Source organism: Cupressus sempervirens, chromosome 3 (genome assembly GCF_028749045.1).
Source record: "Cupressus sempervirens isolate cs-2001-9-10 chromosome 3, ASM2874904v1, whole genome shotgun sequence".
Taxonomy (NCBI): Eukaryota; Viridiplantae; Streptophyta; class Pinopsida; order Cupressales; family Cupressaceae; genus Cupressus; species Cupressus sempervirens.
In genome coordinates, this window is record NC_143120.1 from 471,791,576 (window position 1) to 471,804,818 (window position 13,243).

The 13,243-nt window shown below is 35.1% G+C and overlaps 1 protein-coding gene across 2 annotated transcripts in view; it reads right to left on the reverse strand.

The window, feature by feature from the left end:
- Positions 1-393: 393 nt before the first annotated feature.
- The window catches only part of LOC149567186 (DNAse I-like superfamily protein), a 39,584-nt gene continuing 26,734 nt past the window's right edge, over positions 394-13,243 (reverse strand). For both annotated transcript variants that reach the window (XM_089820369.1, XM_089820368.1), the window contains exons 5-6: positions 1,331-1,425; positions 394-1,160 (exon numbers count right to left, since the gene is read on the reverse strand). In XM_089820369.1, coding sequence (XP_089676495.1) covers positions 919-1,160; positions 1,331-1,425 — 337 coding nt within the window. In that variant the 3' untranslated portion in view covers positions 394-918. The remainder of the gene's footprint in view (positions 1,161-1,330; positions 1,426-13,243) is intronic.

The window sequence follows — 13,243 nt, forward strand, 5'->3', positions numbered from 1 at the left end:
TGGTGTCTGTTACATTTTAGTGTGATACTGCTCAGCATTGACATATAATTATGGAAACTGGTATATACTTTTTCTTTACAGCCATCCCCTGCCGTCCCCTTAAAAATGGTCCAAAAGTACCCCCATACCGGAAACACATCACATCATCCACTGCCATCCCTCTCCCCGAAACTCAGTGGAGAATAGTAATCAAGGTATTCAACCCATCAAATGCAAACAGAAACATAAAGTGTGAGCTTTTTACGTGATCAAAATCCTTGACAAGTATCATCGGGGGAACAAAGCTTTAAACATATAGAAGATAAGCGTAGACTTCTACTGAACTCCTGATCTTGTGATTTTAAAACTAACCACAGTTATTGCGATCTAGAATTTCAGACAATAACTAAAAAGTAGTACACAAATAACTGAATTTATTTCATAAACTGCGAGGATGATACCAGTACATGCTTCAGCTAATATTCATCAGAATTTTGTATGCTTTGAAAAGTAGAGTATCTGTGGCATAATATTAACAATATACTCTGCACCTAGACCCACTTCACACTCTCATGAGCTTATGATGCTGGTTTTTAAGAACCATTAGCTGAAAATGTCACACCAAATAGACCAATTACAAATCGAAGTATACAATCAGCAAAATTCTTGCCAATATTATTGCTTACAGTTCACAAAAAACGACTCCATAAATTCTATTCAAGATGATAAATTCAAGTTGTCAACACTGCACTGTTCATAAGCATGAAGTAATTATTCCATAATGGAAGACATGGAAATGCTTAGGTACAAGGACTATAAATATTCCCTACGCCTGCTGATTTATCTATACACAATATGCTGAAACATAAAATGTGAACGATAAATGACTGACATCAAAATTCAGCACAGAAGACTATTTAAGAAAGTTTAATTGAAGTTTCAAGCAGCCTCCTCAATTGACCTCACAGTACGGGGAAGCATAAACTCTGCATGTATTGGGTAATGATCAGATGGATAAAAACCATCAATATTATCATTTACAACTTCACAAGAAACTGGAGCCAGTGATCGTCCCCTAAATAGAATCCAGTCCATGTGCAAGTCCTGATTTTGGCGATCCCAACACAGGCAGAGAGCTCTAAAAAATAGCTTTAGGAATTCTACAGTCCCCTGTTTATCCCCTGAAATCAGTCAAAGTGGATACATGACTCTCCATATGCATTTTCACATGGGAAGGCATGGATTGTATGCATCTAACAGGGAAAGTAAAACAGTAACCAGGATTGATTCTAGCAAATATGACAGCCATATAATTGACTGAACCCTCCAAACTGAGCCAAAGAACATGTACCTTTAAATCCATGGTATGTATGTATAAGGGAGACATTTTTCCTCATGCGAGCATTTGCCCATGCATCTCTCATATCACCTACAACTCCATGCTCTCTGTTAACAAGAAGGAATTATGATAGAGTTACAAATATTGGAAATAAAAAAAGGTTCCATTAAAATAGTAAACTTCATACTTTCAAGAAAAAACAAAAACTTTCCTTCAGTGTAATATTGTATGGTGATACAAAAACTTTCCTTCGGTGTAATATTGTATGGTGATGCGTAGTTAGAAGCAAGGATTCACTTATTAAAACAAAACTGAAAATTCAAGAACTCAAAGAAAATTAGGGTTAATTTATTGTTCAGTCAACAAAATCAATCTGAAAAATTGAAGAATAGAGGAAATTTGTCTACCAACTGAAAAGCACCACTCAATTCAAGTTGCAGAGTGAATACACAATCAAAAAATCTAAGCCATCATAATTTCCACCATAGGTTGTCAAGCATAAATGGTAAGTCTTATTTATTATTTGAGTGAATGGAATTGATGAGAGGAAGGTCCAAGAAATGAAACATGTGAATCTTGTGTTATACCGATCAGAATCCCACATAGTGTGTCCACAAGAGCAACTGAAATGCACTGTATGGTGTGACTGCAAAACTAACTGACAAGCATGTGTCGTGCACAAAAAAGAAACTGAGAACAAATGATACAGGCATTAGAAGTTGTTTGGTAGAAACACCCCCACCAATGAGGATGGAACAACACCATGCAGAAAGTCATTTCCTCAAATTTAGCTATTAGACCACAAGCCTGCATGAATGGAAATGAGGTGAATTCAATGAGATGAAATTTAACTTCATTTGACTGTATCTAACACAATAGTAATTAGGCCAGACCTAATTGTCAAAACGTAAACTATCTTTGGGTTAAGTTCGTAAAGCATGCTAATCAGGAGTAGAACTAGTAGATTTTCTAAACTAATTAAGCAATGCATTCTCAGGCCACTAACAGTATTCTGAATTTGATTTTTTTGAAATAGATAAAACTAAAAGTGAAAACTGAATAGTTGATAGGAAAGTTTGAAGACTTATTAGACAGATTAACCACCACAAAAATGAATAATTTGCTGCTTAACTTAAGCAACCCATCAATAAAATCCATGGAAATGTTTGTTCATACTATATTATAATGGATAATGGTTGTAAAGTGTTCATTATCCTAGCAGTTTCTCCTTTGTTGTATTATGCATTACATAGATAATAGACTCGACTCCTTCCCAACTATCTCCTCCCAAATCCTACTGCCACCATGCAGGGGTGGGTGGGCCCTCCTCTTTATTATTGTGGGGGGGGGGGCCGCATGAATCACAAAACAGTTTTTTTCCAAATTGCATGGACAGGGATATGGATACAGCCATTGTTGAATCCCCCAATATTGATAAGGCTGGATACGACATTGATGAAATAACACATACACATATATTTAACACAATTTTCCAAGTTATTAGAAGATATTTTCATTACTTCAAAATCAATACAGACATATAAATGTCACATAATTAATTAGAAGTTAATTTATAACTTTACAGTATGCAAAAATCATACAGTTACATTGAAAGACAACCCAAAAATGGGTCAGTGAAATAGAAAAACATTTTATTTGTCTTTCTCATTTAGTATAGGTTTCGTTTATACCAGATTTTCTTCAGAGATTTGCAAGATCACTGGGAGACGGGGAGACTTGGAGGTCTTTGGTACTGGTACTGGTACCGGTACAGCAATTTTTCAAAAATAGGAGACAGGTACTTGGAGATGGCAAAAAAAATTTGATAGTTTAAAAAGTCTAATACTAAATACAAAATAGTAATACTGTATAACAAAAAGACTAAAGTAAATAATAATATTAATTTCACATTAATATAAAGTCAAATATTTCAGAACTCACATAATCACATTATTGTATCTCATAGTGATACTTGTTTTCCGAATATTGTATATGATCATTATCATATCAGATTGATAATCGCTGATATTATCATTAAATATTCAAATTTAAAATTTACAAAAGTATAGTTTGATGCTAAACTGCCGATATGCAAACAAAAATGAACAAACTTAGTACAGTAAACAAACCAGAAATTTATGTAGTGTTAGTATGTTGATGGTACTCCACAAGGTTGTGATCATTCATCTCAAGGTCTTCAGCTATCATGCTTTCAAAATCATTTAAATTGTCATTGGTCTTAATTTTTGTATTAAAAAACATTAAAATGAGGGCTAAATACATAAATAATTTAATATTATATTTTACATTTATTTTTTATCAGGAGACATTGGGGAAACTTCACTTTTTGGATTAGGAGACTGAGACTTCAGGAGACTTCGTCATGAAGTCTCCAACCTTTTTTGAGGTCTCCGGAAACGCCAAAAGTCTCCAAGACGTGTCTTTTAGTGGGGAGACGGGTCTCTAGGTAACCATGGAAATTTGCATTGATGAAGTTTTCTTAAATTAAATTTGGGATGGTTGACATCAAATAAAAAAACATATCACATGGTATTTGGCATGGTTGTAAAATCAAGATTTTTTGGGCACGCAAGGATACAATATTCGATGTGTATCCAGGCTCTATCAGATGCATTTCCAAATTGGATACTAGGATACGTGTGCTCGAGGTGAGTCAAAGGAGTCTTCGGCTACTGTGGTTTTTCTACATATATCTATAAAAGACCAGAATTCCCTACAAAAAATTATGCATGAAATTCCTGTAACATTTTGTCCTGCAGGGTAGAATTCACAAAAACCACAATACGTCCTTTCTAATGCAAGTATTAACCATTTCAGAGTACCTTGACATAACTATAAGATTGGTTGTTAGCTGATAAATGAGTTGTTGAACACATACATCACGTTGCCACTCTTCTTGGCCCCGTAAAGCTAATCCTAAGTTGGTAAAGATAAAATATGTAATGTTCTATGATGTTTGAATTTGTGAAAATTGAAATGAAGCATCTGCCATACGATTCTCTTTCCCCTTCTTGTACCTAATTTCATAATTATAACCTACTGGTTTAGTGACCGATTTATGTTGTTCGAGAAAAAACTCATTCCATAAAATACTTGAGGTTGTGATGATCCATCTGTGTAGAAATGTCGCCCAAAAAGCATGTGTACTAGTAAGTTCCAGCATGAAGAATGGCTATCCTTTCGTCTCATAAGTAAATTTTAAGAGATTTTGCCTGTTAAATATTACTAGGTTTTCGCCCTAGTGCCTTGCCAGTGAACACCAAGGGTCTTTCTTCTTGCATCAATACAATGCCAATTCTTGCAAACAGGTTGGATTGTTGGGCATGGCAAGTACAAGTGTGCTACAAAAGGCATGTTTGAGAAGGTCAAGGCATGCTCTACTATAAATGCATTTTTTCTTAACACTGTCATTAAAGGAGTTGCAATTCAACAATCACAAACAAAGTTACACTAAGACTTTATGAGATGTTAAAATCCTTGACAGCTGATCAATTAGACTTGATGCCAAATACAACTGTAAATACCATGAGCCAACAATTCAATCAAAGTGGGCAACAACCTACAGGTCAGAGTAGTAAAACAAGAGAGTTCTCTTCAACTGGACCACTTCGTGGAGGAACACAACATATGCCTAAACTGTATCACCCTAAATGTGAAACCTTGAAATCGAAAATAATAATATATTATAAGCTGTACTGTTAATTCAATGGTATATACCCCAAATCCAAATCTAATTACAACCAAATTTGTGATTTGGGTAGACCAATATAATGTTTTGCACAGATGATGAGATGTGGATTTTGGGTTTGTCAAAGACAAACCTAAGCAAAACCACAGTGAGCTTTGTCGAATTACAATGAACCTAGAGAAAACCCATCACATTTTAGGCAAGATTGCACGCAGAAAGGGCTTCTTGTGAACTACAGAGACGGAGACGGGTATGGATGTGGATACGACTATTTTTTCAAAATAGGAGACAGAAGTACCTTGCATACATCATTTTTTTTTGCATGATTTAATACTTTTATAGAAAATCTGAAGGTATAATGACATTGAATTTTTAAAACACGAGCAGTGATTATGTTTACTGTCAACCATAATCTTTTAAGGTTAAGTACACAAATTGAAATGTCATACAATCATTGTATCAAAGTTTCAAACTTATAAGTGATTATATATTAAAATAAGCTCAATAAACAGAAAGCTGATACACAAACAAATAACTGAAACAAAAATCAGAAAGCTTAATCAAGGTACTTTGCTATGATGCTCTCCACCAAGTACCCAGTACAGGATATGCATACCAGTACCCGGTGCATGTCCCAGAGGTATGGGTACAAATACCCATGCATCTAAGGTTTGAGGTGAATTTTTTTGCATTTTTTAATCATTTTTGGCATTTGAATTTGACTTTGACAAGCAAAAATAAATCTCTAACTATAAAAGCATAATCTAAACCATTTGAAGACTAAAAGGAACTCATTTTACTTCAATTTGATTGCAAAACACAAACACAATTCCTTCTTGTAAACTTTGATTCTTCCTTGTCATTGCACAAAGAGACTTGAAGATTGATCGCTGAAGTTCCAAAGCAGTGCCATTCTTGTATATGAGCATGACCCCATTCGCTACCAAGGAGATTGTACAGAGATTTTTTGGAGAGGTAAATTATTTTGGCCTGTTTTTCTCTACTTTTTGTTTCACAAATGAACTCTCTTGTTTGTTTGTTTCCAATAATCTACGAATGTATCAATTTATTTAAAATAATAAATGAGCTTATACATTCAAATGTATCATTTATCAAAATGTGTTGCTATAGGGATTACAATAGCAACTACTTATATCTCCATGGCCCAATCCTACTTCAAAAGAAACATAAACTCTCCATTTTGAAAGTATGTTGATACGATACAAACAATTCTAAGTGGTTGGAGGCATATTTGGAGAAGTGGTGAAGGGGTGGCTGGAAATGCCATTGGTACAGCTGGTGGATTGGCCATAGTTTGGAATAAAAACACTTTTTCGAGGTTGCTTGTGAAAGGCAAAGCTAAACATCCTCATATTTCAGCTCGGTGCAAGTTTCTAAGGTACAAGGAGCAATTGATGGCTACTAATTCCATGGGCCTAATTTAGAAGGAGAGAGATTTGAGGTCTGGGAGTATCTCAGAAAATTTAGAGCTCTAGATGGAGCTCAGAATTTTTGGAGAGGTAAATTATTTTGGCTTACTTTTCGCTGTCTTTTTTTGTTTACAAATTAGCTCTCTTTTTTGTTTCCCACATTAATCTATGAATGTATTAATTTACTTAAAATATCAAATGAGCATAAATATTCAAATGTAATGTTTATCAAAATGTCTTGCCACAGAGATTACAATAGCAATTAGTTCTATCTCCATGGCCCAATCCTACTTCAAAACAAGCATAAACTCTTCTTTTTGAATGTATGCTGATATGGTACAAGCAATTCTAAGTGGTTGGAGACATATTTGGAGAAACGGGGAGGGGGTGACTGGTAATGCCATTGGTACAGCTGGTGGTTTTGCCATAGTTTGGAAAAAAAATGCTGTTTCAGGGTTGATTGTAGAAGCTAAGCATCCTTGTATTTCAGCTTGGTGCAAGTTTCTTAGGTACAGAGAGCAATTGATGGCTACAATTCCATGTGCCTAATTTAAGAGATAGATTTGAGGTCTGGGAATATCTCAGAAACTTTACAGCTCTAAATGGGATTGGGAACTACTGAGGATTTCAAGGTGGTGCTGTCTCTTGAGAAGTTGGGGCACAGGGCCATTAACACCCAAGGTTCTTTCGCCTTTACGGGATTGTGTGAAGACCTGGTGTTCACTGACATCAAGCCAGAGGCTGGCTGGTATACTTGGTCCAATAAAAGAATTGGAGAAGACAATATCAGAGTCAGACCTTACAGGTATTTGGTTAATTCAGATTTCAAACTGCTTTATTTCTGAAGTCTTATGTCCTTCTCAGTGAACAAAGCAATCAAGCCTAGTGGTAATCCCTTCAAGATGGAAGCTTTTTGGTCTAAAAACCAGGACTCCCCTCAGGTTTTGGAAGCTTGGTGGAAGGCAGAGTTCAAGGGATGTAAAAGTTTCATTCTGTATAACAAACTAAACGAGGTGAGCAGACAAGCTAGGTGTTGGAATACAAACTCTTTTTGGAGATCTGTTCAAGAACAAAGATAATGGAGATCTGTTCAAGAATGATGATAAAGTGGAAATGGATTTGTCAAATTTAAAATTGGATGTCGCCGCTAACGATTTCTCTTCCAAGTATGAGGCTAAGGAATTTGGATTGATTGGAGCGCATTACAGGGCAATGGAAGATATTTTTTGACATCAAAAATCCATGGTCAAGCGGCTGCATGAGAGTGACAGGAAAACTAAATTATTCCACACTGTCCCCAAGATCAAGAGACAAAAAACAAAATCATAAAAATTCAGACACCTGAAGGGACGGACTGTTTAGAAGATAAAAATGCTATTTGTATAGAAGAAAATATCTTTTTTCAGGCCTTGCTAGGTGGTGAGTAATTTTCCCAGTTTAGTATCAAAAGAACAAATGCAGCATTTCTCACCCCCTTATCCAGGAATCGGATTAGGGGAGTTGTCTTTTTGTGGGAGTTAGGAAAACTCCTGGCTTGGATGGCTTGCAGATTGAGTTTTTTCAAAAGAATTGGCATCTTGTAGGTAGATGTATGGTTTGTCGCCGAGGAGAGTAGGCTACACAGGGCCATGTATAAACCTTGGAAATTTATGTATGTCGCTCTCATCCCTATGGTGAGAGATCCTAAATACATCAATCAGTTCAGGCCCATTGTGCTATGCAATGAAGTTTATACACCCCCTTATCCAGCCTCTGCCATGGTTGGACTCCATCAATAAACTGAATATACCCTGTGGTTAATTTAATGTTTCTAATCCTAGTTGAAATAATCCATTTTGTGCATTATGTTTCAATGATTTCCTAACACATTGCAGGGTCTCAACCAAGTACAGAATGTTACAATTCTGTTCTACATGGAAATTGTTATTTACAACAAAAACTAGGGCATGTATAAGACGGGACATTTCCCTTACTCTTGCAAAAAGGTGAAAGGAAGCTCCTCTTCTACACAGTGACTAGTGAAGAATGTTGTCATCAAATGGTTTGGGTTGATCCTCCTCTTATTTGATTCCACCTTATCTAACTCTCCTGTTGTAGAACCCCCATTCAAAAAGGATGCTTGTAAGTTGCTGTCACCAATGTCAACCAATCCCCTTGAATTTCTTCTCCATGATTCTTCTACTGCAGCTATTCCTTTAGCAGAGGTTGGGTATCAGATCTAGCAGCAACTCGACTATGAAGAGATTGCATTTTCATTGCAGATTGTGCTTCACCTATGGATGTTGAAAATTGTTCTTGCAAAAATGCGAAAGATAGCTCCTTTTCTAAATGGCGAACTAGTGAAGAATTTTGTCATCAACTGATTTGGGTTGACCCTCCTCTTATCTGATTCGACATTATCTAATCATTTTGTTGTAGATCCCTCATTTGCAAAGGATGTTTCTGAGTCTGTCTCTAGCTTCATTCAATCCCCTTGAGTCCCTTCATCATGATTCTCATGGTGTAGCTATTCCTTTTGTCAATGTTACCTTCGAATCTTTGTTTCTTTTCTCTAATGCAGTGCATTCTTCGCCACCTTCCATACTGTCATCTTCACCACTGGTTGTTCCTCGTTTTGTGTGTCTCTTCCAGAGTTTAATGTTGGTTCAAATGTTGGCCCCCAGTGGTATAGCTTGGTTTGAGGGAAGGCTCTTCAATGCAAAAACTTGAAAGATTCGTGATTCTCAAGATATTGCTACTTCTCCTTGGCCTTCTATTTCAGCCTCATCAGATATGTCAGATTGTGTAGAGGACAACTACCTTGTTGTGTAGGTTCTTGTTTCATATGGGAAGGCAGTTTCTAAGAAAGAATCTCTTACTGATAAGATCGTCCTGTCCCATGGGAATAGGGTTGATCTAAGTTCTTGGCTGAGGTCTTTGCATGAATCTTTTCTTTGCTGCTCTCATATATCAATTTGTAGATTATCAAAAAAAATTAAGCCTATGAATTTGACTTGGTTTAGCCCCTAAGCTTAAGCATTTGGAGTTGACATCACTAGTCCACAATTGCAATTTTTGTTATGATAAAGACACCGAGAATTTCCAATCTGTAACTTGGACTCGACAAATCAAATTCCCTCACCTTGCGTAAAAGTTCAAACATTACAAATAACTCTGCACCCATACCAATTAATGTATCAACGGGCCAAATTGATATTGATAAAAACTAAACCATGCATAGTCAACAAAACAAACAAATGTCTGTCAGATTTTGGATGCAATATCTTGGCATCCTATGGCAATTAGAATGAAATATTTAAATGTACTGAGTTTGTGATCAGATAAATTTCCAGTGTTCATGTAAAAACCAGCATATTCCCCTTGCAAAATAATTCATGACTTCCATTATTAATGTCATGCCCCCTTTCTAAAAAAGAATTAGAGTAAATATGAAAACATAATTATTAATTATTAAATATAAAATTAATAATAATCAATTATAGTATAATATAAGTACAAGACAAATAAATATATCGATTTTGAAGTCTCAAAAAGAGAAAATTTGTAAAATTAGTCATAAGACATTTGTTGGTCATCCATGAATTGATAAACAACGAATATAGATCTCAATATAAACTGAAAGTAATTGTTGGTCACTACCAAGCAGAGAAGAATGAAGGTTATAAGCATGAGATATATTTCTAAATATTAGTTAATGAAGGAAGCATTGGAGAACTGCATATCGAAATGAATTAAGGGATTAAAAGTAGACCAGAGGACTAAGTCTAAAGCAGCCATTAATATAGTGGAGACATACTTTATAAAATACAACACCGGAGATCAGATTAAGAGAAGTTTCCATATCGTCTAAAGAGTAGAGGGCAAATAAAAGACAAGTCATTCTTGCAGCAAGTGCACTCAGTACAACAGAAGCATAAGATCCATTCAAGAACAATGATAAAAAAGTTACCGATCATGTAACAGCAAATGAAATATAAATAAGTTTGTTTATATTTAATGTAGCAATGAAAATATGAACAGTTATACTAATGGAGAAAGCGGCTAAGGATAACAAGGAGTGCGACTCAAAATAGTTATGAAAAGGATAAAAAGCACGATTTGTTCTATGTTGAACAAATAGCAATTAACATAAGAAAGATATGTTTAATGTCAAGACAGGTCAGCAAACAAACCCTGACCAAGCATGGGCTCATCGTTAAGAATAATAACAAACAATTTTGATACGAATGAGATGTCTCTTAAGAAAGAGTGCAAGAGGTACATCAGAGAAATATAATAAGATTTGAAACAAGGTTGATAGTACTAAAGATGTAGCTCAAGTTGGATTGAAGCATATAGTAAATCATAATTAAAATCGTGTATATATATCTATATAGTATGTATGTATGTATGCTTGCATATAATATTTATTATATACATATATATGCATACATACATATACATGCCTACACACACACACATATATATATTCAAATTGGATAATCAAATATAATATGATCTACTAAATTAATATCTATCACAACAGATCAAACTGCATCTTATTCCATATCATGGATTTGTCTGATATTATATTATCACTGACTGGGCTCTATCTCAAACATTGATCGAGCCTTTGTAATGATTTTTAATAGGGTCATTTTGTGACGGCCCACTAGCATATTATGGTCAGACATTAACTAATGGTCATGCATTATAGAAAATGGTTCATGAACAGTCTTATCCACGTAGGGACATGACCCTAAGTTGCAAAAGCCATGTAGAGTCATGCCCCTATACGGACATGACTATTCCCATTTATATATATTGCCTATCACTGTTGCTGCAGAGAACATATCAATCAACGGCATATTATTATCTGCAGTAACAAAATCATAATCTCTACCGCAGCGACTCATTTACTCCTGCAATTATATTATATGTTAATATCACAGTAATACCTTAATTTCAACAAATACATTCTGAGCACTTGAAGTATTATTTTATCAGTTATAATAACAACAGGACAGCTTAAAGGTTAACGGCTAAGTTGCCAATTCGGAAGCGGATACAGGATGCGGGGAATTAAAAAAATTTGGATGCGGATGCGGGAGGAAACGTGTGTGTGTGTGTGTGTGTGTGCATGCAAAGAAGTGCAAGAAATATACACAAATCATTTGATAGTATGACTATCATACTTCGCCCTTTATCATAATTCAAGATATTTCAAAATTCATATGATATATCAATATGTGCTTGTCCAACATTAGAGTTTAGTCTTAGACAATAAGTTCAAACTTCAAATACGTCATGTTCAAGATTCCAACAAAATAAAAACTTCATTAATGATTGAAGATTCAATCAACTAATATGCGTTGGAGTTTGAATCATAAGGATTCGCAAGAAAATCCACATTCTCATCATCATCTCCAACTGCTGAAAAATCATTTGAACCAAACATGGTTCCACTTATGGTAGATGCACCACGTGCCACGCTATCATCATCACTATCTCTGACAATAGTAAGATCATAAAGTGTTGCATCCAAATCTGCACACTCAGGGGCTACATCCCAAAGCTTTGTTGTCCTTTCCTTGTAATGATCATTCTTACGTAACAAAAGATGCAAGTTGGTGTGGACAAATACCAAGTCCTCTACTTTCTTGGAGCCAAACCGGTTGCGCTTCATTGAATGGATAAAGGAGTATGTACTCCAATTCCCTTCAACAGCAGAAGAACTAGCAACCTAGATACTGGTCACAAAACATACAAATGAAAAGCAAATTAATTTTAAAGAAAGTGTGAAACGCTAGATTCTGGAATGCACATGTAAACATAAAACAAAACAAAATTAAAAACTTACTTGTGAGAGGACCTTGATTGCAAGAGGTTGAAGATGCTTGAAAGGTTGACCACACATGTAAAACCATGTGATAGCTCCTATTCTATTTTGGTCAATGGACAATGCTTTAATCTGGAAGCAAACAGCCCAAATTCTAACCTCACTTTTTCATGCATTTCTTCTAGTGGGAAGAGTCTTGTACGAGCTTTGTGGCACCCCTCGGCAACCTCCTCATCTGCAAATGGTGCAACTCTACCCAGCATACCAAGTACCTCCTCACTATAGTACCTAGGAGATAAGTGTTACATCCCGACCTAGTTTCAAAATTGCTCATAGCCGTTGGATTTAACGGATTTTTCTTTCATGATCATGTGAAGTAGGTAGTTATTATATCCGATGTATTAACTGTTAATGGAAATGGTCGTTAACCATTATTTGTTATATGATGTTTAGTAGTTGCTTGATTTTGGAATTATGATTAATAATTTAAAGTCTTTTAAATGTTTATATGAAAATTATTATGGAACTGTTATTATGGTGGAAGTGTTTCACGGGTGATTGCAGGAGAAGATGATGGGGGAAGCATTGCTAAACAGGATCATCGGAACTAGAGACTTGCTTAGTCCAGTCAACAGGATTGACAGGTATGACTTTAAACTTCTTTGGTAAGGACCTAACGACTTGAACACAGGATACATATGTGGGACCCGCATGAGCTATTAAATAAATAATTTAAGAAAAATAAAATAATTTAATTAAAATATAAAACGTACCTCAAAGGATTTTAAATGATCTTTCACCATATTATTATAATATATATATGTTCGTACATATAGATATAAAAATGAAGTGGCACCAATATATTATTTTCTTATAATAAAATGATGCCACCTCACTAATATATTTACATGAACATATATAAATATAAATTATAACAATATTCAAATTATAACCTTTCAAGTCTTTTT